This window comes from Emydura macquarii, unplaced genomic scaffold, assembly GCF_026122565.2.
Source record: "Emydura macquarii macquarii isolate MOO-44397 ecotype Brisbane River unplaced genomic scaffold, CSIRO-AGI_Emac_v2 contig_1483, whole genome shotgun sequence".
Taxonomy (NCBI): Eukaryota; Metazoa; Chordata; order Testudines; family Chelidae; genus Emydura; species Emydura macquarii.
The window spans coordinates 3,310,702-3,337,188 of NW_027131620.1; the positions used below are offsets into that span (position 1 = coordinate 3,310,702).

At 54.5% G+C, this 26,487-nt stretch overlaps 1 protein-coding gene across 3 annotated transcripts in view; it reads left to right on the forward strand.

Annotated features, from left to right (window-relative positions):
- Nucleotides 1-26,487, forward strand: part of SLC2A4RG (SLC2A4 regulator) — a 42,102-nt gene that overhangs the window by 9,615 nt on the left and 6,000 nt on the right. For all 3 annotated transcript variants that reach the window (XM_067554050.1, XM_067554049.1, XM_067554051.1), the window contains exons 3-4: nucleotides 25,485-25,594; nucleotides 26,024-26,268. In XM_067554050.1, coding sequence (XP_067410151.1) covers nucleotides 25,485-25,594; nucleotides 26,024-26,268 — 355 coding nt within the window. The remainder of the gene's footprint in view (nucleotides 1-25,484; nucleotides 25,595-26,023; nucleotides 26,269-26,487) is intronic.

Sequence of the window (26,487 nt, forward strand, 5' to 3'; positions counted from 1 at the left end):
ACTGAAGTCCTCAAATCTTGACTTAGACTCGAAGTTACAGAGAATTCATCATTTACTTGAGTTCAGACCAGCAAGTGACCCATGCCCCATGCTGCAGAAAAGCCCCCAGGATCTCTGACAGTCTGACCTGGGGGGAAATTCCTTCCTGGCCCAAATATGATGATTAGTTAGATCCTGAGCTTGTGGGCAAGACCCGCCAGCCAGACACCTGGGAAAGAATTCTCTAGTAACGCAGCCCTCCCCATCCAGTGTCCTGTCTCCAGCCATTGGAGATAGTTGCCAGTCACAGTTGCGGATGGGCTGTATGCCGTTGTAGGTAATCTCATCGTACCATCCGCTCTCTAAATGTATCAAGCTCAGTCTTAAAACAAATTATTTAGGTCTTTTTTTCCCACTCCCCTTGGAAGGCTGTTCAGAACTTCACTCCTCTGATGGTTAGCAACCTTCCTCTAATTTCAAGCTTAAACTGATGGCCAGTTGATATCCCTTTGTTGTGCCAACATTGGCCCTTAACTTAAATAATGCCGCTCCCTGGTGCTTACTCCTTAGGGTTGTTCTCTCTAAATACAAGCTCCCCATAGTCTTCCTTTTGTTAGGCTGAATAAGCCAAGCACCTCAATTCTCCTCATATGCTGTAGGTTCTCTATTCCTTTGATCATCCTAGTAGCCCCTTTCTGCACCTGTTCCAATCTGAATTCATCTTTCTTAAACATGGGAGACCAGAAATGCGCACACAATTCCATATGAGGTCTCACCGTGCCTTGTATAATGGTAATAACACTTCCCTGTCTCTGCTGGGAATACCTCACCTGATGCATTCTAGGAGTGCAATAACCTTTTTCATGGCCACATTATGTTGGCAGCTCATAGTCATCCTGTGATTAGCTAATACCCCTACGTCTTTCTCCTCCTCTGTTTCTTCCCACTGATGGGATCAACAACTAAAATGTTTGCTATAAACTGGGGTCCTAAGTGCATGACTTTGCATTATTTCAAGGTCGTCTAAATCTTCTTGTAGGATATTCCAGTCTGCCTCCATATTGGTAATACATCCCAACTTCGTGTCACCCACAGATATTATTAGCATACAGCCGCTTTTTGTGCCAAGGTCATTAATGAAAATGTTAGAGAAGATCAGTCCCAAGACTGATCCTTGAGGCACTCCACCAGTAACCTCCTTCCACTCTGATAGTTCACTTTTCAGTATGACCCGTTGTAGTCTCCCCTTTAACCAAGTCCTTCACCACCTCTCAATTCTCATATTAATCCTGAAATTCTCCATTTTTAACTAATAATTTCCCATGCAGAAATGTATCAAACGCTCTGCTGAACTCCAGGTAGATTAGATCTACTGCATTTCTTTTGGCTAGAAAATTGGTTATCTTCTCAAAGAAGAGATCAGGTTGATCTGGCATGTCTATCTTCTGTAAAACTGTTGTATTTTATTCCATTTACTGTTTACCTCTGTCCTTACCTACCCACTTTCAAATTTGTTTTTAGGCCTTGCATACAGTTGAGGTCAAACAGGCTTGTAGTTTCCTGGATCATTTTGTCTTAAATGTAGGTACTGTATTTGCTATTCCCCTGTCAGAGGGTGTGACTCCCGGAATGGATGGATTCATTAAAAATCATTGCTATTGGGCTTGTGATTTCATATGCCATTTCCTTTGATGTTCTTGGAGATTTTCTGGGGGCCCCGTGATTTGATGCCATTAAGCTGTTTATTTGGCTTCCACCATAGATGTGGTCATTTCAGCGTCCATACCCTTGTTCCCAGTAGCTGCCCTGCCACTGCCTCCGAGCTCCTCATTGCTTGAGTTTTTAAAAAAGCAAAGTATTCCTTTGGGTGTTGGGCCACACCTAGAGTATCTTGAATCTCCACCCCATCCTCAGTGTTTAGTTGTCCACTTCTTTCCTTGTTTTCTTTTATGTATGTGGCTAAAGAGCCTTTTACTGTTGGCTTTAATTTCCTTTGCAAGGTCCACCTCTGCTTGACTTTTGGCAGGTCTCACTTTTTCCATACAGTGTCTGGCCTCCCAGAGGTAACTTCCCTTGCTGATCTGTCCCATCTTCCATTCCATGTAGGCTCTCTGCTGTCTCTTAACAATCTGTTTGGAGATGCTTGTTTGATCTGCAACCCTTCCCTGTGCATTTTTTCCTCCTTGCTTGGGGGGGGGGGTGCAGGCTTTAGATACTTTAAATCAAAGTTGCAGAAACTAACTCTGAGCCTCGTCCTCCTTCGAATCCTTGAGTTCTTCAGTCCAGTCCATTTCCCTACTTCCGCAGCCCTGTCCCCTTTGGGTGTCATCAAGCAGGCTGACTTGGAGACGGTGTTAATTCTTGCTATAGTGGCTGTGAATCTGTCCATCGTGCTGGCCCTGTTGAATTGGAATGATGTTGGTGGGTGTCCCTTAGGGCACGCAGAGCAGGGGGTGAGCAGCTGGGCATTTACCAAAGGGGGCAGTGGTGAGGCTGTATTGCAAAGGGGATGAGCTGTGGAGGTGTTCATTAAAATAAGCTTTCTGGGGTTTTTTTTTTTTTAGTTTAATGTTTGCACGTCTCTTTCTGAACCCCCTGACATGGCCCCAGAAGCCTGTGCTAACACACATGGGGAGAACCGTTCTTGCTGTGCTTACAGAACTGATTGCAGATGGGGTGCTCTGACATATTTTTGACCATCTCTAAACTTAAATAAAATGTTGCCTGATTCATATCAGGTGAGAGTGAGGTAGGTTCTGCCTCACTCGCAGAATCCACTGCCAAGGAGGCCTGCTTCCAGATGAGTTATTCATAAGCTGGTAGTTCCGGTCCCCTCATGTATCCGCATCTATTGTTGGGGGTGTGAAGGGAGGTCCCTGATCCCAGTGGTGTCCTTGGTAAAACATAGCGAATGGAAGGGCACGTTGTTCTCTTGTTACCTTTCCTTATAGCTAAAGGTAATGAGCAGCGAGGGCCAGGTGAAAAGAGAAACGATATTGATACAGTAACAACGGAGTTTAAGGAAGAATAAAAAGGGATGTAGATAAAGGCAGGCGTTCTCTTACCACCACCTGGTCCTAACCAGAGTTTTCCAAGGTTGTGGAGACCCAGCTTTTGGATGAATACTTCAGTTTTCCTTTATAATGACAGCCCTGCATGGGTCTGGTGCTGGGACTGAACTCACGCCTTTTGCATTTCAACAAAGAAGAGCATCCATCGCTTACACTAAAACAGCTCAGACACAGTTGCAAACTCAAACTCTTATAGATGGTCGAGCCGCTAGTTGGGGACAAAAGCCCCCCAGTATTAGTGTTCCACGAAGGCGAGGCAGGGATACAGCGTGCCCCTGCCATCGCCTCGGAAATCGGGAAGTGTTGGTCATGTGGGTGCTTTCAAGCCCTCTGAGTAATTGCAGCTCCTGGTGTGATTGGGAAGTTGTGAGCCCGTCTATTGGAATTACTCAGCAACAGCACCTTGCAGAATCAGTTTTGTTCCATCCCGTCCTTTTTTCCCCCCCGTAGTCCTGTTAAAGTTTGTGAAGTTCAGTTTCACGGTGGGCTGCTAGCACAGGGATGACACAGCTCACTTGGCAACCGCAAGCAGTGAGGGAATCTCTCTGGGCTGATTGGTCTTCGAGTGGTGACTGCAAACGCCTCCTTATCGGGTTGGTGCCACTGCTATTGCTGGCCTCCCGCCATCTCTCCTCCCTTCCCTCCCCTTGGTCTTGCGTTCCCCTCTCCCAGCCTTATACTGGACGGAAATCTCCACCTGCTTCCAAGAGTGCAGCTTCGAGTGCTTGCTCATGTCCATTCCATCTCAGGGGTGTGTGCAACACATGTGTCGGTGCCAGAGATTTTTTTCCTTCAGTGGTATCCATAGGGCCAGCTCTAGGGCCCTCTGCATTGGCACATGTATACACCAGTATAAGGGATGCCTCCCCCATAATTTCTTCTTATCGCCCAAGACGGTACTAGAATGTCCTTGCCTCAGCAAGCGTATTACCAGTGGTTTCCTGTAGCTTAGCGTATAGAGTTCATTAGTCTCGCAGGGACAAAACACCAGGGTTGGGGCATGCCCTGGTCCCTGGGCTTCAAACCATGTGCTTCATGTAAGAAGCCCATGTCTGTGAAACTATCTTCACCAGAGCTGCGTAAAGTGCCTGGGTGAGACCCATGTCTGGGATAAGTGCAGGATCTGCAGAAACTTCAGCCCTTGCACTAAAAAGGACCGGGACATTAGATGAAGAGCACTCCTGATGGAATCCGCTTTTAGCCTGGACTCCGAGCCTGGACTCTGCACCCAGCACGTTGGCATCAACTCAAAGGGCCCCTTTCTCCCCTCCCTCTCTGGCACCAAGTTCATCCCGGCACCTGGCACCATCCCTGGTGCTGAAGAAACAGCACAAGAAGTTGCACGCTGGTCGAGGCATTCCCCAGCCCCTAAGAAGGACAGAAAGGGAACAGGGGACGAGCTGAGACCTGCGCTGGGCTGTTTGTCTTCTCCGGAGTTTGGGTTGGCTACGGCCAATCAAAGCTCTCAGTCCTACCCGGGACCTGACTCCGGAGAGCGGTTGGGGTACCCAGCTCCTCATGGTGCCGTCCATGGCCAAGGTTTTTCAGGTGGCCAAGGACTTACTCTTACTCTCCGTGCCACCCACTCCACAAGACGAGAGACCTTCACGCTGGGATCCCAGGCCAGTACAGCTGGCTAAGAATCTAAGGGCAAACCCACGATGGGGGCCTCCACAGAGATCCGCGCCATCGCTCTCCGGCCCCTCGTCGGTCACCGACGCCCCGGCAGCGGTTGCCAGGACCACATTTCTGGTCCCCAGAGAACTGCCATTGATAGCCAGATGCCTGCTACTGATCGCTGGACCCCCAGTAATGGTCTCCGGAGCCTCCGTGCCATTCACCAGAGCCGCGTTGTCGGTCTGCAGAGCACTACTACCGGTCACTGGATTACCATCGCTCATCTCCAGATGCTTGGCATTGATCAGCAGAGTCTCGGTACCGCTGCCCGGAACCAAGACACCGTACTTCCCCTGGTACAGTAGAGAGGTGGAGACAAGGTCAGCACCGCCGTGGTCAGCAGAAGAGGACCCTTCGGACTCGGAGGGGAAGGAGATTACCTGACCCAGGGGTCAAGTGAACCAAGCCATGGCGGCAGGCCTGAGGGAAACCTGCAACTAGGCTCAGGCCACTGACCCAATGGCCCGAACCATGGCAGTTCTGGAACCCGTGGGGATTCCCTCCTGCCCCAGAGGCAACGATCGCTCTAGAGTATCTGAGAGATGCCCGCAAACTTGGGCTCAGAAGTGGAGGAGCCCACAGATGCGCTCTTTGATATCTTGGCAGCAGCAGCAGCAGCCCCGTCTCGAGTGGCCCTTCCTGTCCATGAAAGGGTTTTTACATGTGTCAAGGCCATATGGCAGACCCCCTCCTCTCTGCCCCTACATCCAAGCGGGCTGAGAAAAATATGATGTGCCTGCCAAGGGGTTTGAATATCTGTACTTTCACCGTCCCCGGGGTCATTGGTGGTGTCAGCCGCCAATGAAAGAGGCAGGGGGAGTCCAGCTCAACCTGCAAAAAATAGACGTGAAGAAGCGTGATCTTTTTGGCAGAAAGGTTTATGCGACTGCCAGCAAGTATCGAACCAGCAAGCTTTGCTGGAGAGATGTGACTATAATATTTGGCACTCCTTGGCCAAATTCGTTGACTCCGTGCCAGGATCCCAGACAGGAGTTTGTGGCTATCTTGGAGGGCTCTTGTCTTGTCCAGGCTCGCTGGGCCTCCTGTTGAGCCCATGGCATCCTGCTCTCTTCTTCTCTTGTCACGGAAAGTCGCCTTTCTGGTGGCAATTACTTCGGCAAGATGAGGTTCTGAAATCTAGGCTCTAACGTCAGAGCCCCCCGTACTGTGTTCTACAAAGATCAAGTCCAGCTGCACCCTCGCGCGGCATTTCTCTGCCGAAGATGATGGTATAGCAGCTTCATGTCACGCACGACGTCTTCCGCCCAGTCTTTGTTTCGAAGACTCACCGCTCTAGCAAAGAGAGGCGTCTGCACTCTTTGGACGTCCGGCGAGCACTGGTTTTCTACATTGAAAGGACTACGCCCATCCGAAAAGCCACGCAGCTTTCCTTCGCGGTTGCCGAGCGAATGGAGGCTTTGCCAATCTCATCCCAGAGGATTTCTTCCTGGGTCACCGCCTGCATCTGGAGCTGTTATGAGCAGGCACAGGTTGCACCTCCTGTCACTCTGACAGCCCATTCAACCAGAGCGCAGGCTTCGTCAGTGGCTTTCCTAGCTCAAGTGCCAATGCAGGACATCTGCGCCGTGGTCTTCTGTTCACACTTTCACATCCCATTATGCCATCACTCAACAGGCCCGGGATGATGCTGGCTTTGGCAGAGCGACATTCTCATCGGCATGTCTCTGATCTCCTGGCCCACCTCCAGAGGCACTGCTTGTGAGTCCCCTGACGGGGGATGGACATGAGGAAGCACTGGAAGAAAAAACAGTTATTGACCTTCCGTAACTGTTCTTCTTCGAGATGTGTTGCTCACGTCCGTCCCATGACCCACCGTCCTTCCCCTCGGTTGGAGTTCCAGCAAGAAGGACCTGAGAGAAATGGGAGACCAGTGGTGCCCCTTATACCAGCACATACGTGGGCCACTGCAAGAGGACACTAGAACCTGCCCCTTGGATGCCCCAGAGGGAAAAAACTCCGACACCGGTGCATGTGACACGCACGCACCCCTGACATGGAACGGACATGAGCAACACATCTCGAACATCACTCATAGAAGGTTAGTAACCATTTTTTTCCCCAGACGTGGGCCTGCCTCTACCTCTCTGAACCGTGGGCGAACAGGCTTTGTCTCATTGCCCAGACAAAGGGGGGTTCGTTCCTCAGGTGATGCGAAGCAGGCAGGTTGGACTGCAAAAGAGGGGGCTGGTGCGCTAAAGCATATCCTGAAATTCTGCCCTGATTTCCTCCTCTCACCCCTCAAGCCCCCGGCACCCTCCCTTAGCTTGGATGGCTGCTGTAACATGCCACCCTTCGGAACACAGCAAGGTCCGGGCCTGACTTTACAGCTCGGCTCACTGCTGTTTGGAAGTGCACTAACCTCAGTGGGAATCCAAGTGCTTATCACCTCTTGGGAGTGGGCACTCGGGTGCAGCGTGCAGAGCTGCCCAAGTAGCGCTGGTGTGGAATTCTCTTGGCAGAGGATGTTTGGGGCAAGCTCAGGAGTGGGTAGAGAGAAGGGAGGAGCCCTATTCCGTAACTGGATCTGGCTATGCATAGCATGGCCCGGGGGAGCTGTCTGTCACACTCGGGAGAATGGTCTCTGGAGCCGTGTAATAGATTACAGGTTCTGACACCAATCCAGAAAATGGTGGTGGCGGCAAAGGGGAGGCGGGGGGGGACTTGTTTTTTCGCAACAGCTGCTTGGCACAGGCGGCTGGGACTTGGTTTTCAGAGTTTTATTTAGTTGACTCTTTAAAGAAGGGTTTGCCAGGACGGTTTGGATCATGGCAGGCATGATGCTGTCGGGTTGTAATGGGGCCTGTCCCAGTTAGGCGTGGAAAAATCCAGTTCATCTTCCTTTTTCCTCAAGTCTGTTCCTGTTCAGGTTGGGTTTTTTTTTTCCCTCCCTCCTGCTCATTTCAAGTGAACCAGCTGCCTGCTGAAGCATGCTACCTGTGTGGCTCTAATACAGCAGTAACTGCCTTAAAACACTCTTCACCTAGAATACTCTGCAGTGGAGAAATCCTGGCCTGGATTTTTGTGCTGTACAGACTCTGCTGCTGGCTGTTCCCTATTCCTTATATGAATGGGATACACCCAGTGTTACCGTAAAGACTTGATGCTGCTACTCTGCCAAGTCACTTTGGGGCTCTGGGAACAGCGGCTGGTTTCGCATGCCTTGGGTACTGAAATAGCTGTGCCCAGCGTCCCAACATGGTGAGGTAAGGAAAGAGAGGCAGCAGCAGGGATATTCTGAGTTAGCAGAAGCCTGGAAGAGAGAAGGCTTCATGGCAGCATGTTCTAGCTTCCAGAAAATGCCCGCCCGGGTTCAGACACTCCCCAAACAAACTGGGAGCACAAAGTGTGTGCAAAGCAATTCTATTATAAAGAGAAAATTCCCACCTCTTCTACTCCATTGACCAAGAGGGGATCCCAGCCTGTGTGAAAGAGCCCAGGGCCCATCCTTTTGAGGAACCAGAGGAGGGTTCCACTGATCAATACTATTAACCTTCCCTCCTGGGGCACAACAGTCAGCTGTTGCATGTGGCAGGTGCTCCGATACGACATGGTACGAAGTCTGAACAGAACAGAGTAGAATTGAGATCTCCATCACCGCCCTAACACGGGTAGTACAGTAAATTCCACCTTGCTGGAGGGAATATTACAGCATCAACGCTTCTGCAGAGCAGCTAATCGCATGAGTGAGTAAATGTATGAAGTGGCAAAGGGTGCGAAGAGTTCAAATCCGATGAAAACCAGCGTGGGTGGGAAGCAGTGAGTTTTGGTGGCCCGGACTAGTATGACTCCTATTCATCTGAATACCTGGATCTGCTCCTCCTTGGTTTACAATTGTCTACTCAGCAAATGCGTGGGCCACAGATGTGTGTCGCCTCAGTCTAACCTGGAAAGGGATCTCTCTAGCTGACTTTATTCCTCCTAGACACACATGCAAGGCTTACCCACCTCGGGAATCTTTTTGTTCACTTCAGAAAACCATTTCCTCACCGGGGGAGGGAAGTGATAGGTGCCAAATCTTCAAGAGCTCTATGTTCAGGGCATTTCTTTAAACCCCCATTTCTGGCAGTCCAGGAACACGGGCTTAGATGCTGCTAACTGGGGGAGGTGGTGTTCTATCCCCAGATGTGCAAGGGCTGGGGTTGTGCTAGGTGTGAAGGCCGGGTGGGACCGGGATAGGCAGAGATTCAGCTCCTATTCCCTCTGCAGTGGTCCTCGTCTGGCTAGTTGTGGAATCAGACTCAGAAAGCCTCCCCCTCCTGCCCAGTTCTTTGTGCGGAAGGTGGTGGGTTTGAGGAGGTGTCTTGCAGCAGGGAAGGTTGTGGAGGGAGGCTGGGTTATTGCATTGGGGTTGGCAGCCAGTGGAGACGGAACTCACCCAACTCATTAAAACTATAACGTGTTGGCTGGGCCCCGGGCCGTCCTGGAGGCCGGCACAGCACGTGAAGAGGCTGCCATAGAGAAGGTGGCTTCCAGCTCCGTGTCCTTGTGCTAGCCCAAGGTGAAGGTTTCAAATGACAGATACCGCCTTAGAGGCATCCCTTCAGCGGCTGCAGTCTCCCCTGGAGAACTTGTTCGCTCTTTGCTCCTGTTCTTTTAGATCACAGGCCTAGAATGTTTTCCTCTCCTGTTTCCATCACGGGGCCCATCATGCTCCCTGTCCAGGGCCTTCAGCTCACTTCACTTTGGCCTGACAAGAATTGAGAGCAGGGTTCCCCCTGCCCCTCCCACCATGCTCAATCTGTGACTAACGCCACCTCGCTGAGCTCCAGGGCGGGACTCTCTCCCTCCTGCCCCCTTTCCCTCCCCACCAAGCTAAAAGGAAAGTGCTAGTTTGGCTGTAGTTCTGGTGCCTGTTTCAGGGAAGGGCCGGGAGGTGTTTTGTATGTTGTGAAGGCAGTAGAGTTTGGAATGTGTGTGTGTGTGTGTGTGTGTGTGTGTGTGTGTGTTTCCTTCCTGGAAAACAAGGGTGTGTGTGGGGGGGAGGGTGTGGTTTTGTTTTTGTTTTTTGTTTTTTCCCCCTGGCCAGAGGTTTCGGGGCTGATTGAAAAATGGTTCCTGCTGTTACCAGCCTTTGCAGGAGGCTGTTTCCTGTCTTGAGCACTCAGCGTTCCTAGAATGCAGCGTGCACACACGGGCATGCCCCGTAGGACACACGGTGCCCGTCCTCTTTCCTTGCACAATGGCTGCGTGCACTGGGTGTGTCTGAACTTAATCTCCCCATGTTGTGTCTGTGTGAAGTGTGCAGAGGGGGCGGGGAAGCGGCGTAGTCTAATGAGGGCCTGTTAAGGAATCGCTCTAGTAGTAAACAGCTTTGGTTGGCCTTGTGCCCACTTGGCTGCTCCCAGCCTTGCATGTTGCCCATCCGTGTTTTTCCAGCCCCGCTGTTTAATTGAACAAACTGTACAGGCCCAGCACTTCGCTCTCTCTCCCCTTTGCATCCATGGGTGAGCTTCTCAGCCCCCTCTCGAGGGTGTATGCAGCTGGGCGTGTGACAGGAAGAGGGGAGACTTTGCCGCGTTTACATGAGTGCACACGGGGTGGCGTGAAGGCCGCTAACTGCTTTCTAATGACCAAAAGTGGGATCTTCTAGCCACCTGGGGTTTGCAGCTGCACGTCCTGGAAGCTAGACCAAACCAGACTCTTCTGCCATCTATACACGTGGGCTGCTGATGCTGTTACAGGGTCTGATCCGTTTCCAGACCTGGAAGCTGGGGGGTGATGGTCCCTGTTCCAAGGAAAGCAAAGGAAAGCGGTGTGGTCTCTGGGCTGTTAGCGAACAGCTAGCATTCATCACTGGAGCCCGGTGTTCTTGGGGGGAGATGCTTTTACTGTATCCACGGGAGAGTGACCCCCAAGTATACTAGGAAGCGCTAAAGCAGAGAGACCCAAACCCTGCGACCCATGCAGGCAGCTTGCCAGAATCCTCTGGCAGTGTCTAATTTGTATATATTTGCATAAATGGTGTCCCTTTGTATTGCTCCCCAGCGGGATTTCTAATAAATGAAGCCGTTCGTTTATAAATAATGTCGCCTCCTAGCGGGGATTTTTTTTTTTTTTTTTTTTTTTTGGTATCTTGCTTCATCTTCCCTCATCCTCTCTTGATCCCTCCTTTCTTTGCACTCTTCTGACTCCGTGGTGCTAAGGGTTGGATGCTTGGTTACTAAAGGCGAGATGTGGAAGGGGTGTTGGATGATGGACTTCAAGAAGGCTTGTGTCTAATCCAGGCAGCACCTTGTTTCCTTGAGTGGCTGTTGGGAGATGGCCGAGCCCTTTGCCTGCTAGACTGTGATCGCCCCAGCTGTTGTCACTCTTCCACCTCAGCGGTGAGTGTGTCCGAGCGGCTTGCAAAGCAGCTGTGTCTCAGAGGAAGTCACAAGGCTGATTGGTGTGTGTGTGTTTGTGTGACACAATGTCAGTATCCCTGTGGCTGTGGTTCTGCCTTTGGGGCTTCCCCTCTCTGCATATCTTTTTTTTTTTTTTTTTTTTTTTCTTCCTGCTTAGATCTGCCGTAGGTGCAGATGCTCTTCTGTGGCGCTGCCATTACGTATAATCGCAGTCGTGTGCCTCTGAAGTGGACAGGTGAGCTGGCGGGTAATAGGGTGCTGCGTGTGTATACGCAGGGGTGTACGAGTTGGGTGGGAATAGAGGGCTGCTCTCAACCTAGAAGGCAGGGAAGCTGTTATGCTTCCAAGGCTGTGTTTAGTTCATGCTGTGGCCCCTTCTCTGCTGTTATGGTCCTGATTTCTGGCTTTACAAAAGACTTTTTCGCCTTGGGAACATTTGATCTTGGCTGTTGCTTTGTCCCACTGGCTCTGGTCAAGGTTGGGGTCTTCCAGGCTGTTGGAGCAGTGACAGGTTGGAGATGGGAGTGGGTGGAAAGCTCGCTGGACATACAGAAGCGCTGATGAGGCGGCAGCTATTGCATCTGCCTTGTGGGGCCGTCGTGGTTCCAGTTATATCACTGTGATTTCAGCCCAGCCCATGGGGAGAGGCAGAGCGCCTCGCCTGCTGCAGGGTGGAGCAGCACATTGCATTTCCCACCATCAGCTGTGCCTAGCAAAGGAATAACTGGTCCCTGGAAGGCGCAGCAGCTGGAGGTCTGTCACTGATTCTCTCGGGGGATGAATGGTCTTGGGGCCACATTCTGAGCTGAATGAAAGCTGGCCCAACGCCACTGACTGTCATCGGGCTGTCACTGAACTACCCCTTTACCTTGGAAGCATCCCCCTCTCCTTCTTCCGGCCAGGTTGGTGGATGTCTTGGCAATGCCATGTTTCCACAAACCCTCTGCACACTTCCAACACATCACTGGAATCTCCGCCTCGCCACACGTGGAATCTTACCTTCTAGGTCCTCACTCAGCCGCAGCCTTGTGTCTCCTCCTGTCTCTCCATGTATCACATTGTCTCCCATGTCCCCAACCTTGTGTGTGAGCTGCCTAAACGTTCGCATTTTAAGCCTGAAATGTGACCATGCCTCTGAACTTGCTACCTGCCACTGGGGAATGGCCCCTGCATGCTAAATATCTCACTTTAAATCAGTTACTCTATTCCCTTTAAATATTTGTTTGTTCATTTTTCATTATGGGAGGGGGGTGCAAAATGCAAATTGAGCAGTCTATAGCCATTCTTTCCCCCCCTCCTTCTTCAGAAGCAGAATCCAGTCAGTGGAGGGAGCTCACATGAACTAACAAGTCCTATTTCCATTACTGCCATCCTGGGTGAGCTTGTTTGCACAGAAGTAAGTGCTACCTGGCCAGGCCAGTTTGTGCTTTATTGTTTCAAGAGGTGACGCTATGTGGGTGTCTTCGCACAAACTTGCCCTGATTTTTAATTAAACCAGTGCAAGCCCCTTATTTCCGTTTAGCTAAAACCTGTTCCTCATCAACGTGTGCTAAACGGAAATAAGCCTGTTTAAACTAAAATATGTATGTCCATACAGTCTCTTGCAGTGGCTGAATAAAATCAGTTTAAGGTCACCTCCTCAGGTAAACTGGTGCAATCTTATGTGCAGACCAGCCCTAGGTTTGCCAGACTGAGACAGATGCAAGCAGGAGGGAAGAAATACGGCTTGTAGGCCTGTAAGAAAGGAATCAAAACAACGTGGGGCATAGTTAAAGTCCTTTATTATGTGCTCCGAACTCCTAAACTATGTTGTCTCCAAGAGAATGTTAGCCTTCTGAAGCTGTGCTGTATTTCTGCCACTGAAGGATGAGCAATAATCCCCTATTTACACGGTCCCAGCAGAAGCAATAAAGATATCTGACGTTATTCGCTGCCCATTGCTGCAAGGAGTTTAAAAACTCAGAAACAGCCTTCTGCTCTGTCAGCTTCATGGGGTTGCAGGAGATGTACCCGAGCACAGAATATGGCTCTTGGTGGTTTAGGGGTGGCTAGACAGACACTTGTAGAAGCTATAGGCAAACTAAACAGTCTTTCAGCCAGTTCAGCCGAGGATTTTACCCCATTAACAGAAATCGTCATCCCCATGAGAAGGAATAGCCTCACTTCCCAAGTATCCCCGTTTCACTGGTGAGGCGGAGACGCAGAAGTTAAATGACTCCTCAACAGCCGTGTGCCACGTTGGGCTCAGGATTCTGGTGTTCCCCTGTGCTCCCGCTGCTGGATGGAGCTGCTTCTCCCCACGCCGTCAGTGGGAACATGCCCAGTGTTGCTTTCCTTCTGAACAGCAAGTTGTTGGGCATTTAGTCCCTCAGTGTCTGCCCTCTGATGGAAATGATCCATTTGCTGGCTGCGAGGTTTTTATTTGTATTTTGCTCGTGGCCCCAACTGAGACTGGAGCTCTTCTGTGCTTGGCATTGTACAATACACAGTAAGAGAGACCAAGAGCTCACGGTCTGAACAGAGGATGAGAGGGGAAAGGGAGTGCAAAAGTGACTTGCCCAAGGCTGTACAGCGAGTCAGTGGCAGGAATGGAAGCAGGTCTCCTGCCCCTCAGCCCAATGCTCTATCTACTAGGCAGCTCTACCTCTCCAGCTTCACTGTTGTCTGTATAAAAGTAGATGTGATTTTTGGTGCTGACTTGCTGGAAGCCCTGCCATGCCCGGATGTGCGGCTCCTTGCGAAGCGACGGATTTTGTCCTCAGCCCTGCATAGCTGCTGGCTTCCGCTGCAGCCTCTGTGCGCTGGGAGGAACAGGGTGGCATTCTCTTCACCGGGGCTTCAGTGCCTCAGACACAGCCCTCCTGAAAGCAGTGTAGCTTCGCCCGCGGGTTGCTCAGGCTGCTCCAATTTCCTCTCTTCCTCTGCTTTCCCAGAGGGGTATTTGGAGTGGGGACGAGTTAAATCTTTTCTTCTGCCCCATCATTTTCTGCAGAAAAGGATCTGGGGGTTACAGTGGACAAGAAGCTGGATATGAGTCAGCAGTGTGCCCTTATTGCCAGGAAGGCTAACGGCAGATTGGGCTGCATTAGTAGGAGCATTACCAGCAGACGGAGGGACGTGATTATTCCCCTCTGTTCAGCACCGGTGAGGCAACATCTGGAGTATTGTGTGCAGTTTGGGCCCTCCACTACAGAAAGGATGTGGACAAATTGGAGAGAGTCCAGCGGAGGGCAACAAAAATGATGAGGGGGCTGGAGCATGTGACTTAATGGGGAGAGGTTGAGGGAACTGGGATTGTTTAGTCTGCAGAAGAGAAGAACGAGGGGGGATTTGATAGCAGCCTTCAACTACCTGGAGGGAGGTTCTAGGGAGGATGGAGCTAGGCTGTTCTCAGGGGTAGCAGTGGGGCAGGTCTAGGTTGGGTGTTAGGAAAAACGTTTTCCCTAGGAGGGTGGTGAAGCCCTGGAATGGGTTACCTAGGGAGGTGGTGGAATCTCCGTCCTTAGAGGTTTTTAAGGCCTGGCTTGACAAAGCCCTGGCTGGGATGGCTTAGTTGGGCTTGGTCCTGCTTTGAGCAGGGGGATGCACTAGATGACCACCTGAGGTCCCTTCCAACCCTCATTTTCTGTGGTGCTATGATCTTTCTCCACCCCTCTCTCTCTCCCCTTTTTGTCTTGCCTGCTAATTGCCCTCCACTGGGGCAGTCTGCTGGAGACCCCCTGAGCAGGGGGGGCCAGAGGGGGAGCTGTTCAAGGCAGTCTGTGGGTGTGAGCAATGCAGGTAACATGGCTTGCCACGAGGGGGAGCAGGTCTGGCCCTTGGGGGAGTGGGGGAGAGGAGCGGAGGCAGGGCAGAGGTGGCCAGCTGGAGGCGAATCCAGCCCTGGCTCGGCGGCTGGACTGGCACAAGCAGGCCGGGCCCCCCAGGCCCTCGCGGCCCTGCCCGGGCGAGGCTCTGCTTCCTTCCCACTCGCGTGCGGAGGGGCGGCCGCGGGAGGTTCTCGCCCCAGCTCTCGGGGCTCCCGCCCGCTCTGCCCCCAGCCGCCGAGTTGGGCTAATTCTGGCTCCGCGCTCTGTGGGCCAAAAGCAGCCCCAGGAAGCGGGGGGGGGGGGGGGGGGGGAGGCGTGTTTTGGGGGGGCTGGACCACGGACTCTTTGCACTAAGCTGCCAAACCAGTTGGCAACTGCCTTCCCATTGGCTCTTCTGTCGCCACGGCGACGGTACTTGGCCGCCTGTTGGCGAGGGAGGGGCCTGCCCCAGTGCGATTGTTTATTTTTATTAAAAAAAAAAAAAAAAAATCCCTCGCTGTTGTCTGATAACCCACAGCCGAGCTGCCGGCGGCCTTGTGGTTTGTGTGAATCCAGCAAGTTGCCTCCCCCCCCCCCCGGCCAGAACAAGGGCTGCAGCGTTTCGGAGCAGGCCGCTGATTCAGGACGGGCCCCACATGTCGATCTAATCGCGGCCTGTGACCCGGCCCCCTTGGGATGGGTCTGAATGTAGACGCGTTATTTTATTCCGGCGGGGGCGGAGGGGAGCTGGGGTTTTAAACAAATACATGTTCCCCCTGGGCTGTTTGCAACCCAAACACTGCAGCGCTCCGCGCCTGATAGCGAAACTGGCTCTAACCCAACGCGCGGCAGATTGGGCTCGTCGGCCGTGTCGGCGCTGAAAGGAGTGCAGGGGGGAAACCAACGGCATCGCAAGCGGAAAGTGGATCTTTTCAGAGAGTTGTTTCCCACGGGCTGAGCTGTGGGGGTGTCTGTCGGAAGGAGAGAGCAGGCGCCCGCTCGCTTCAAACTGGCAGGGTCCCCTGGTAGAGGTGACTTGCAAAGGAGTTTTTAGAAATGGGATATTTGCCTTTCTGTGCTGCAGAAGGAAGGCTGTGTTTTTAGCAGGAAGGTTGTCAAATCAGCTCCTGCCTGGCTGTGCTGGATAACTTCTTGGTGGCCCTACCATGGCCTCTTCCATTTTAAGCGAAAGGGCTGGGAGTGGTGGATCTTTAATGCAGACCTCCTTTCTCCCCCCATGTTTTTTAATAGCTGTAAACAAAAATAGAGTCTGAGGCTCTGTCTTGTTAGAGAGATTAGCACCTAAATTGATGATAGACTGGTGAAAACTTTACTAATGTAGATGGGGCTTAAATCACCTGACTAGCAGTAGAGACAGAAGTCAGTTCCAGTTTCTGGTAATGTCAGTGTTTCACTGACCTCAGGGCTAGAAAAGGGGCTACTCTGATCATTTAGCCCAGCAGTTCCCAAACTTTATTGGTTCATTTATCACTATTTTTAACAATAAATGTTTGAAGCGTGCAAATTTCTCCTTTTTGGGCCCATTTATTTTAAGTCTTACTTAATTTCTATAATTTATTTCTGGACTCCCTAACAAAACAAAGGCCTAAGGAAGCCTAAAACCTTTGATTTATAGCATCCTTTTTAAACATGGTTTTAGACAATGCATCAGAAACCAGAACGACGCAGCTCTTATTATTTCTTTCGTGCTACGCCGACAGCAAGAAAACACTACGTACATCGTGACATCTTTAAACGTGTCGGTGCGTGCGGCTGAGCTGCGTTCAGGGGCTTGACTTGTTAATTTGTTTAATTTAACTTCTCCGTTGCTGCTAATTCTTATCTAGACTGGACTCGTTGAACTGGAGCCAAAGGGCGCTTTGCTTCCTTTCTTACAAAATGTACGTCTAAAAAGGCTGGGTGGTTTTCAAAGCAAACATGGGAAAACAAGTGCCCTTCTCGAAAAGGGTGCGCCTGTGAAAGGCAGGAGGGGCACTGAGAATGTATGAGAGGGCAGGGGCCTCAGCGCGGTGGGTGGATCTTGGCTGAAAGTGGGGGCTTTACCAGGCAGCTTCAGCTCCAGAGGTCTCTTACCCCTTAGCAGCTCCAGATCCTCGATACTCCACTGCTGGGCAAACTGACCCATGGCTTTCCCTGGGGGGAGGAGGCTAAAATAGCAACCAGCGGGCTGCTCCACCGTTGGAGAGCCAGGACGCTCTCTTTCAGTTACGGTGCCAGGCTTCTATCCAGCAGACCCAGGCTGCTGGCTTCCTTCACCCTCCCACAGCTTCCCTGCAAAACCAGGAGGGAGTTCCTCATGCTGCCCCTACACTTGTGGGGACTAGGTTGCAATCTCTGCAGCGCAGAGAGAGCAGCTTCCTGTAGCGCAGCCTTTTGATAGACTGACCTCTTCCGTAGCACAGGACAGAGAATTTCACCTGAGTATTCTTGGCTTGCGGGTGCACTGAAACCTCTAGTTATCACTTCTTCGCATACCCTCGTCCAGGCTCACTGACCTGAATTTCAAATGTGAAACAATAGCAGACCTTTCCCCCTCTCTCGTATCATTAGAGCACTGGCTCTTCCCGCCCTGCTCACCTTTACACTTCAAGACTTTGGGTGCTGCTTTTGCATAACTTCCCCCATTGTCTCACTTCTTTCTCCCTCCCCTGGTCTCCCACCGGTTCTGCTTCTCTGAGTAGAATGTCATGCAAACTCACTCAAGGGGCATCACTTTAAGAAATAATAAACTAAATCCAGTTGTCAGAGTTTTATGTTCTGGCTGTCGGAGCTACACCCTTTCTCCTCTGCTGTGGTTCATGTGTGAAATCTTAGTTCCAGCTAATGGGAAACGAACATGATTCTTGGAGTGGTGTTCTAGGGACTCTTTAGACTTCGTTATTGTTAATCGTGACTGCCTGTGTATACAATACACTTCATCCCCAAACCACTTCCCATGCAGACTTGACCATTGAAATCCAGCCAGCTCTGGGGTGCACCAAGTGAACATGGCAGTGCAGAAGAGGGATTTTTTTATTTTATTTTTTCTACCAATGACCCTGTGTGCCTTTAATTCTACAACTTCAGCCTCTGACTGGCTGTAGACAGGCCTAGTCATAAGTAGATTACTTGTAGGCTAGGGCCCACGCCTCATGAGAAAGGGGGAGCTGAATGAGCAGAATGCTGTGTTTAGGGATGCTGAACTGAGAGTTCCTTCTGGGGAGAGACGGGTTTACCCACCATTGGAGTGCAGCCACCTCTGGTGTGAACCGCAGTAACAGTTGAACAGCACCAAGCATTACTAAGCACTAGTAGAGGGTAGGAAGATGCTGAATCCACTTGACGCCGCAGGCCGATAGTCAGGGCTGGAGTTGGAATGATGCCAGGGTGTGGTGTGGAAGGGGGTGTCCTTTAGGATCTTAAACGGCCACAAATGATCTGAACCTTTATTATTTAAAAAAAAAATACCAACTGTAATCGAAGGGTGCCTCCTATGGAGACACCAGCACAATTTCTTCCAGCAGCTGGGTACTTCCAGCATGTGTGGAGGTGGTTCCCCATCCTCGTACTGCACTTGGCAGGCCCTGCTTAGCTTGAGCGGCCGGCCGAGAAGCCATGGGCCAGCATGTACCACTCGTTTAGCAGATTGTATGAAAACGGTCTATGGGTTATTTTTGGACTGGATGAGATTAAGCTCTGAGTAGACTCTGTATATAGCTGCCTCCCTTTGCCCCAGCTGGTGACCCTGAGTGTGGCTCTAAAAGCCAAGTACAAGTGACTGGTCTGTCCCTGAGCTTGTCCCATTTAGCCAGTTAAAGACGTGGGACAGAGCTTCACCCTACAGTCTTTTCCCTCCCCCACCGCACTTTTTGCAGCTGCAGCGCCGCCATCCAACCGCTCACCCAGCCAGGCGGTAACATTGCACAATTTTGTGGCTAAACTATTAATCCTGTTCCGACACGATGCTCCAGCTGGCCAGATTCTCCACTCGGCTGGCCCCGCGCATCTGCTCAGTGCATGTGGGGCACTGGGAACGCTGGCCTCGCCTGCCCCAGAGCAGTAGCTGTGGGGACTCTTGGTGGTTTCCCCATAGAATTCCAGAGGCGCCATCAATCTCTTCCCAACCCTCTCCCGTCCTCCGTGGGCGGGTGGAAACCCACTAATGGAGGGTGGGGAGCTGCCATGATGCTGGGAGCTGGGTTGGAACATTTCTTGTAAACGGATGGCATGGATTTGAGCTCGCGAGTAGTAGGTTTGTAGTAGGTTAACCAGGTCCCCTTCCCCTTTGCCCGTCCCGAGCAGCTCAGATGCTGGGTGTTTACACACAAGCGTAACAGGCAGCGTATAAAAACCCTAGAGAGAATCGAAAGGCGTACCAGTGGCCCATACAAGGGACACTTGGCTTAGTGGTAGCCAGAGTGTCTTTGTGCTGTTCTAGTATCCACTAGCCGCCCCTTCCTAGGACTCCTGGCAGGGAGCCTGCAATGGACCGAACGGAGCTGGGAGCAGGGGGTTGGTGGTGGGAGTGAGATCTGGGGGGGGGAGGGGGAAGCAGATGGGGTGCTATGGTGCATCTCAGCATGCTCCCTGGGGGTGCTTAGCCACCGGTGCCATTGGTCTAGGTATGTGTCCAGCTCCCAGATGGAGAGAGCCAGACAGATGACACCTTGGAGGCGGGAGGTTGGCTGTGCTGTGCTGTGGGAGGGGAGGCAGCCGCCAGGCAGCAGCAAACTCTGTGTGCACTTGGCAGCTGTCTGGCAAAGGTTGGGGATTGGGAAACCTGAGCAGCCCTGCTAAATATTAACCCAGGAGCAGAAAATGCTGCACTCTCCATCATGGGCCGAGTCAGGGCCCTGGGCCCAAGCCGCAAGACCCACCCCTCTCCTGTTAGCTCTGAGTATTTGCTCTCCTGCCTCCGTTTCTTTGCTCTCAACTGCCCCCCATCAGCCAGTTTGCTACGCCCACTGCTTCTCTCCTGCCTTCCCCTTGGCTATCTTCGTGCCCTGCTCTGGCCTGGTACCCCAAACCTGGCTGTCTCCCAGGCGTGGGTCTGCTGTTGCTGCCCTGCTGTGCTCCGCCGCGGGGGGCAGTGAGAAGGGAAGGGGTGCCTGCCCGGGGGTGCCTGCCGAGGAGCTGCCGGGCAAGCCTTGCCCTCTGGCTGCAGCCCTGCTTATGGGTGAGGAGTGAGGGCCAGCGGGGGCCAGCGTTTGGCTGTCACTCCAGATGAGTGCCAAGTGCTGCAAACAGGCACAGCTGCTGTGTAAAGCTCCGGAGGGCAGGGACCCTGCATGACGGGGAAGCTTGCGCTGCCTCTGTGCTGCAGGGTGCAGGAGCTTCTCAGGAGCGCCAGAGAGAATAGAAAATAACAAACCTTGGAGGCTCCCGCTCTCCAAGTCTGTCCCAAATGCCCCTCCTTCTCCCCCCAGCAGGTCTGGCCTGTCCTGTCCTGTCCTGTCCTGCACTCCAGGCGTGGCCGTGGGCTGGATTCAGTGTAGATTTGCAATCTCGTTTCCCGGTGGATCCAGCAAGGCAGATTCGGGCCCCTAAGCCAAGGGCTGCTTGTTTTCGCGTCATGCCCTGACACGCTGTGAAAAGTGTCTGGTTTTTTCGTTTGTCTTGCTCGCTGTTTGTCCCTCCTCCCAGCCCGCATTTATTTAAAGACAGGAAGAAACAATTTTCAAGTGGCTCTTTAGGAGAAGCTGCCCAGCTCTTGCTGCTACAATTGGCTAATCTGGCACCGGGCCATCCAATCCCACTGCTCCCCCCCAGCACAGTCCCCTGCCTGGGGGAATGATTCATTCTGACCGCCCTGGCCCTTTAAACGGCTGATGGTCATTGGTGCCTGGGGGGAGGGCTAAAGAATGGTGACTTCCCCTATTCCTCTGCTTTCCTCCGGCCTTAATGCCTGAGTGTCTCCGGCAGAAAAGCCAGGCTCCGCCTGACTGCGCCGAGTTCCTGCTGCATCTGTTCTGCAGCAGGACAAAGCGGCGTTTGCTTCCTGCACGACGTCAAGTTGCCAGACTCTGGCTCTGGGGCCAGATGCAGGCCGGGAAGGGGCAGGCGAGGAAGTTTCAGGCGGACGTGGTGATTGCACAATAGGAGCCGCCCCCTTGGCTGGGAACGCAGAGCTCTGCTCTGAGGCCGAAAGGAAGAGCGGATGCTGGCACTTGGAGGGAGAGCGGGGACGCTGCTGGGTTGGTCCGGGCCTTGCGGGTTACTGCCAGGGCCTCTTGCACTCCTGCTCCCTGCGCTGTGACTAATCCCAGGGCAACCTGCAGCCTGGCCAGGGCCTGCTTGACAGCCCTGGCAGCGTTGGGGTGAAACGCTGCAGGTTAAATGGGTTTTGAGCTCTCAGTGGCACGGGGCGGGGGGAGAATCTGCTGGAGCCAATAGCTGAGCCGGGGTAGGGGAGTGATGCAGGTCGAGCGGGGAGACAGTCGAGTACCATGCTAACCTGTGGCACAGGGAGAGCAATGGCCAGCCAGGCAGAGACCACCTGAATGCCAACAAAATCAAGGGCTGGTCACAGGGATCCAAGGCGTTAGACATCACATCTGCAGCGGCTTTGTCTGCGAGGCAGGCCGCAGACACACCCGGCCGATCCCGGCCAGAATCGCACCAAATCCATTCCCTGGCATTGCAGCGGTGACCTCAGTCCGCCTGTTCTCTGTCTCTGGCAGGCGATAGGGGTGTCGTACGTCCGTGGGATCCCGGTTCTTGGACTCGATGCCGGGGTAACGGGGTGGGAGTTAGGGGCCTGTGATGGGCGGGAGGTCAGCCTCGATGATGGGGTGGTTGTTCCCTGCTGCCCTTAAGGCTGACTGTAAATGCCAATTCAGGGCCATCCTCTTGTGCTAGGACCGCGATGCTCTGATGTAAGCCTCGTGCATGGAGCAGGAACGGAAGACTGTGTAAACCTGATTGAATTCTGTTAGCCACCTGCGCACTGGAGAAATGCTCTCCCTGCAGGTACTAGCTGATGGCTAGGAAATCGACGCAGCTGAAGTGGAAGGGGCAGGTTAACAAGGGTGGTAGTGTGGGCCCGGTGAGCCACCCTCCGGCATGGGTGCTGCGCGTACCAAATATCTGTGCTCCATTGCTTCTGCCACTCCCCCTGGTGTGGGGAAGCCACAGGCGGGGGCCTGTAAAGTTCTACCCCAGGGATCAATCCAGCCTGGAGCGCCTTGCTGGCTTTTGGAAGGAGGCCGCAGGCTGTGGGTGTGAGGGGAGCCGGGGGGAAAGCGAGGGAATGCAACATTTGGCATCAGAGCGACTGCCCAAGAAATTCTCGTCCCCCCCGTGTGCTATAAATACCAGTGTGGCTGACTCCTGCTGCTGGAGCGGGTTTGCAGGACGTTCATTACTGGGAGACATGGGGGAGGTTTGTGGTGTTTGGGGTTTTTTTATGCTTTATTTTCCCCGAGCTGCTTTCTCCCAGAGGCCGAAGGGCCTGGGAAGAGGGCAGTGGCGTGGGCGGTGCTGGGGAGAGGCTGTGGGCGCAGCGCCGAGAAGGCAGCCTGCAGCGCGCTCAGCCAGGGGCCGTGGGCTCAGCGCCCGCCTCTCGAAGGTGGGAAGGAGCTAGGGTCGTACAAGCCGCTGCTGCCAGCGTCTCTGGACACAGGGCGGGGAGGCCGTGCGCACACGGGAGCATCCTGGGCCATGGCTCCTACCCTGATGTGCCGGACCAAAGCATCCGATGCCATCGCAGGCAGAGCTCTGGTTTACAAAGAGCAGGGGACAGCCACGGGCCGGAGAGGCTGATAGGCCCCTAGAGAAGCCAGCCCCTCTTGGGGAGGGAACCCCCCTCGCTGACCCATCTCTGTGATGGCCTGGAGCTGCAGGATGGGCAGGGCAGGGAGGCAGGAGCTGGCCGGCAGCAGGCACCGTCTCTAGCAGAGCGAGCTCCAGAGAGCTGTGATTGAATGTCCGTTTTACTGTGGGAGAATTGCTTTGTTTGTTTTACCCATTCAGATGCTGCTTTATTCCTTTGACGCTAATAAAATACCGGGAGTGCCCAGCTCTAACTGAAACCAGCGGACGAATCCCAGCGTAGCCCTACGACAGCATTTTATTATGCGTTCTTGCACGTCGCAGCCACGCGCCAGTCCTCCCCCCCCCCCCCCCATAATAAGCCCCCCCTCCCCCCCCAAATACCCTAGACAGCTCCTTAGAGTTCTCCCCTTGAACTAACAGTACTGCAGCCTCCATCCAGCCTCCACGGCCCCAGCCCCACACTCCATGGGACACCACGGATCTTCCCCACCCTTGCTGCTTCCTTCTTCAATCTCCAGGGACTCCTTGCTGGACACCCCCTTCATATTTCCCCTCCCCCACTGAACCCCTGCCCCCTCCCCCCAACCCAGCTCTGGGTGCAACTCTCCCACCCCCAGAGAAAGGGAGGCTAGAGCTTGTCAGCTGCTTAACGGCCCCGTGATGCCACCTCTGGCTCTCGGCAGGTGATGCCCGCCAAGGATTGCTGGCTTGCCCTTGGCATGTGTGGATTTGAACCCGTGACACGCCGCGGCTGCCTGGAGCCCGGCAGGCTCTGCCAGCCTCTCTGAGCTGAGAGCACCTTGTCCCTTCACGCAAAGCCAATAGCTCCGGGACGGCAGGGGCGCGTCGCCAAGGCTGCCTCCACCCTCCGTGCTGGTGCTGGGACCGGGGGCAGGCGTGTGATCCAGGGCTCCGTGGTGCTCAGCCACGGGCTCATCTTTCCGTGGACAAGCCACTGTACCCCCTCTGTGCCTCAGTTTCCCCGTCCATGAAAGGAGGAGGAGGAGGAGGATGGCTGCCTGCCTAAGGTGGGGAGGGGGAGTTGTGGGGGATCGTTCCTGGACGGCCCGAGTGTGGTCCAGCACCGAGGAGAACCAGGTGTTTTAAGAGAACCCAGAGGGGGAGCAACTCCCGCCCCCCAGCCTCTCCCCAGGTGCTGCCCCCTGCCCTGGATGAGCATGCGACTCTTTCCCCCCCTGCTCAGGCGGCCCGGCCAGCCCCCGCCCGGGGTTTTCTCAGTTAGACGTTGACCCAGAAAAGGCGCTTGGCAGCCAGAGGCCTTGTGTGCATCCACCCCCCTCCCTCCCCAGCTCTCTCCGCTGTTGGCTGGTCTCACAGCCCCAGCTGGCTGGCTCTGGTGCATCACATGGTGCAGACCGAGTTGAAGGGGGGGGGTGTGAATCTTGCTGGCTTTTAAAGGGACAGTGAGTGGGGGTAGGGGCAGGCTGGCGCTGGGGGGGGGGTCACACAGGGCTCTCTGCTGTGGGGGCTCTGGCCCTGCAGCGTACAGCTGCACGTACCACCCCGCTTTGCATCGGGGCTCACTTATTTTCCTTTCCCATCCTCCCACCATTTACCTGCCTGTGATCAAGGAAAGCGCTTTGCTCACTGCCCGGCTTCGCTGCTGGACCCCGATCTAGGCCGTTCCAGATCCTGCACCCCACGGCAGCCACTCTGCCAGCCGCCCCTGGTGGCGAGAGCCTGCCCAGCGGCTAGCGGACAGGACATCTCTGCTCCTGCCAGCCCGGGAGGCACAAACCCCTGGCCCCCCCCGCAACTTGGCAGCTCATCGTGCCCCACGGCTGGCCTGTGACCCACCAGGCGGGTTGCGCCTCTGTGCTACCCCGTGATCTAGGCCCCTTCCTTGCAGGGGTGAGCAGTCGCTCCTCGGTCTCCCTCTCGTGGCGGGCTGGGGAGACGCTCCGGCAGCCTTTCTCCCAGCCGGGGACATGCCCAGGGCTTGGTCCTCAGCGTGATCCACTGCTGGAGAGGGAAGTGCCCGAGAGCCCAGAAAGCCCGGCCTGGGCGTTGGGAGCCGGTTGGCCGCAGGTCTTCCATTGACGTAGGCCTCCGCTGCCGTCCCTCTTGTTTTGTGTTAGTGGCTCAGGAACGGCCCTGCTGGCTGTGGGACGCGGCCGCTTTCTCTTCCCCCGGTGGCCGCTCTCCCGCCTGTACACACCCATGTTTAAACGCTGGTGTCTGTGCCCACATGCGGAGCATGACGCGCAAAGGCAGTGGCTTCGGTTTTGCTGCCCTGGGCAGGTTCAGAGGCGGCTCGTGACAGCCACGGCGGATCCGGTGCTGAGAGCCGCCCCTGGCAGTGCCAGCCCTGGGCTCTGGTGCCCCGGCTCTGGGCTTGGCGTAGCCCTCGGGGAGGGATTGATCCTTCAAGAGGGGGCAGGGGCGTCCGCGCTGGGCAGCGGAGAGAGAGCTGGGTGGGAATCCCCCTGCCCCGGCACAGCTCGTCCGGGTACGATGCGCTCCAGCCTGCCTGACCGGCGGTGGCTCGAAAAGAACTGAAGCTGGACGAGCACAAGAGTCGCAACCCGGCCTCTCTGCCCTGCGTGTGGTTCGTGTGAGCCCCACACGGGCGGATCGGGAACAGGAATCAAACTGGGGAGGGCGCCTTTCCCCTCTGGGTCACGGCTACAGCCAGCAGCGGCTGGAGACCGGTGCCAGGCGCAGGGCGCTCTGTGGCGTCGGGAGAGGCCGGCAGACGAGGGGTTGTCTCAGCAGGTGTTGGTGGGCTGGGGCGTGTGGCGGAGTGACGGCCGGAGAATAGGTAAGCTGGATCTAACTGCTGTGCCTTCCGTCTCCTGTCTGTCTTCCAGAAAGCTGTCCGGCAAGGCGGGGATAGATGAGGTCATGGCAGCCGCGGTCCTCACCAGCCTGTCCACCAGCCCTCTAGTGCTCGGCCATCCGCCTGGCGCCCTCAGCCCAGGTAACGGCGGGGCGCTGAGCCCCCAGACGGGCCAGCTGGGATCGCTCACGGGGGTGCTGGGCCCTGCGCCGCTCTCGGTGTAAATCGGAACCCTTTAGGGAATTCCTCCCGCACCGGGAGCGGAATTCAGGCCCCCCAGTCCGTGCGTCGGCGCATGGGAAGTGGATCGGCCCTGAGGTCCGTCTAGCCCGGGGCCGGCAGCTGCCAGAGACAGATGCTTCAGAGGAAGGTGTACGAGCCCCTCTTCCCCCCGCCAGCAGGTGGGAGCTAATCGGCCCCTCCCCAGGCGGTCTCATCCGCGTCTCCCATAGCGATTGGCGCACGCACGCACGCCATGAAGGGCAGGGGAGTGCGGTGTGGGGGGGGTAGAGCCGAGCCCTTTATGGGCCGGTGGGTGATTGAATTCCTCCTCCTCCTGCCCCCCCGCAGAGCTCCACTGCGAGGCCTGGAAGGAGGGTCCCCCCATGTCCTCCAGCTACAGCAGCAGCAGCAACAACAGCGGGGACTGGAGCTGGGACCCGCCGAGCGACCGCTCCACCCCTTCCACCCCCTCGCCTCCGCTCTCCACCGACGTGGCCAAGAGCTTCGTGCCGGCCCCGCAGCTGGACGACGGCATCGAGGAGACCGAAGCCACCCACTTCCTCTTCGGAGACCCCATTCCCAGGAAGAGGAAGGTGAGCAGGAAGAGGGGGGGAGCTGTCAGCGCCGGTCGCTCAGCGTGGCCGGGCTGCCAGGGTCCCGTAGAGGCTGCTGGGCCTGCCTTTCCATTGCGCGGCTTTGTTGCTGGCGGCAGTGGCTGATTCAGGCCGTGTGTTCTCCTAGCCCCAGAGCTGAGCCGGGTCTTTGCTCAGCGGGTTAGCTTTTCCTTCCCGCGGACCCGCTGCCGTGACGTG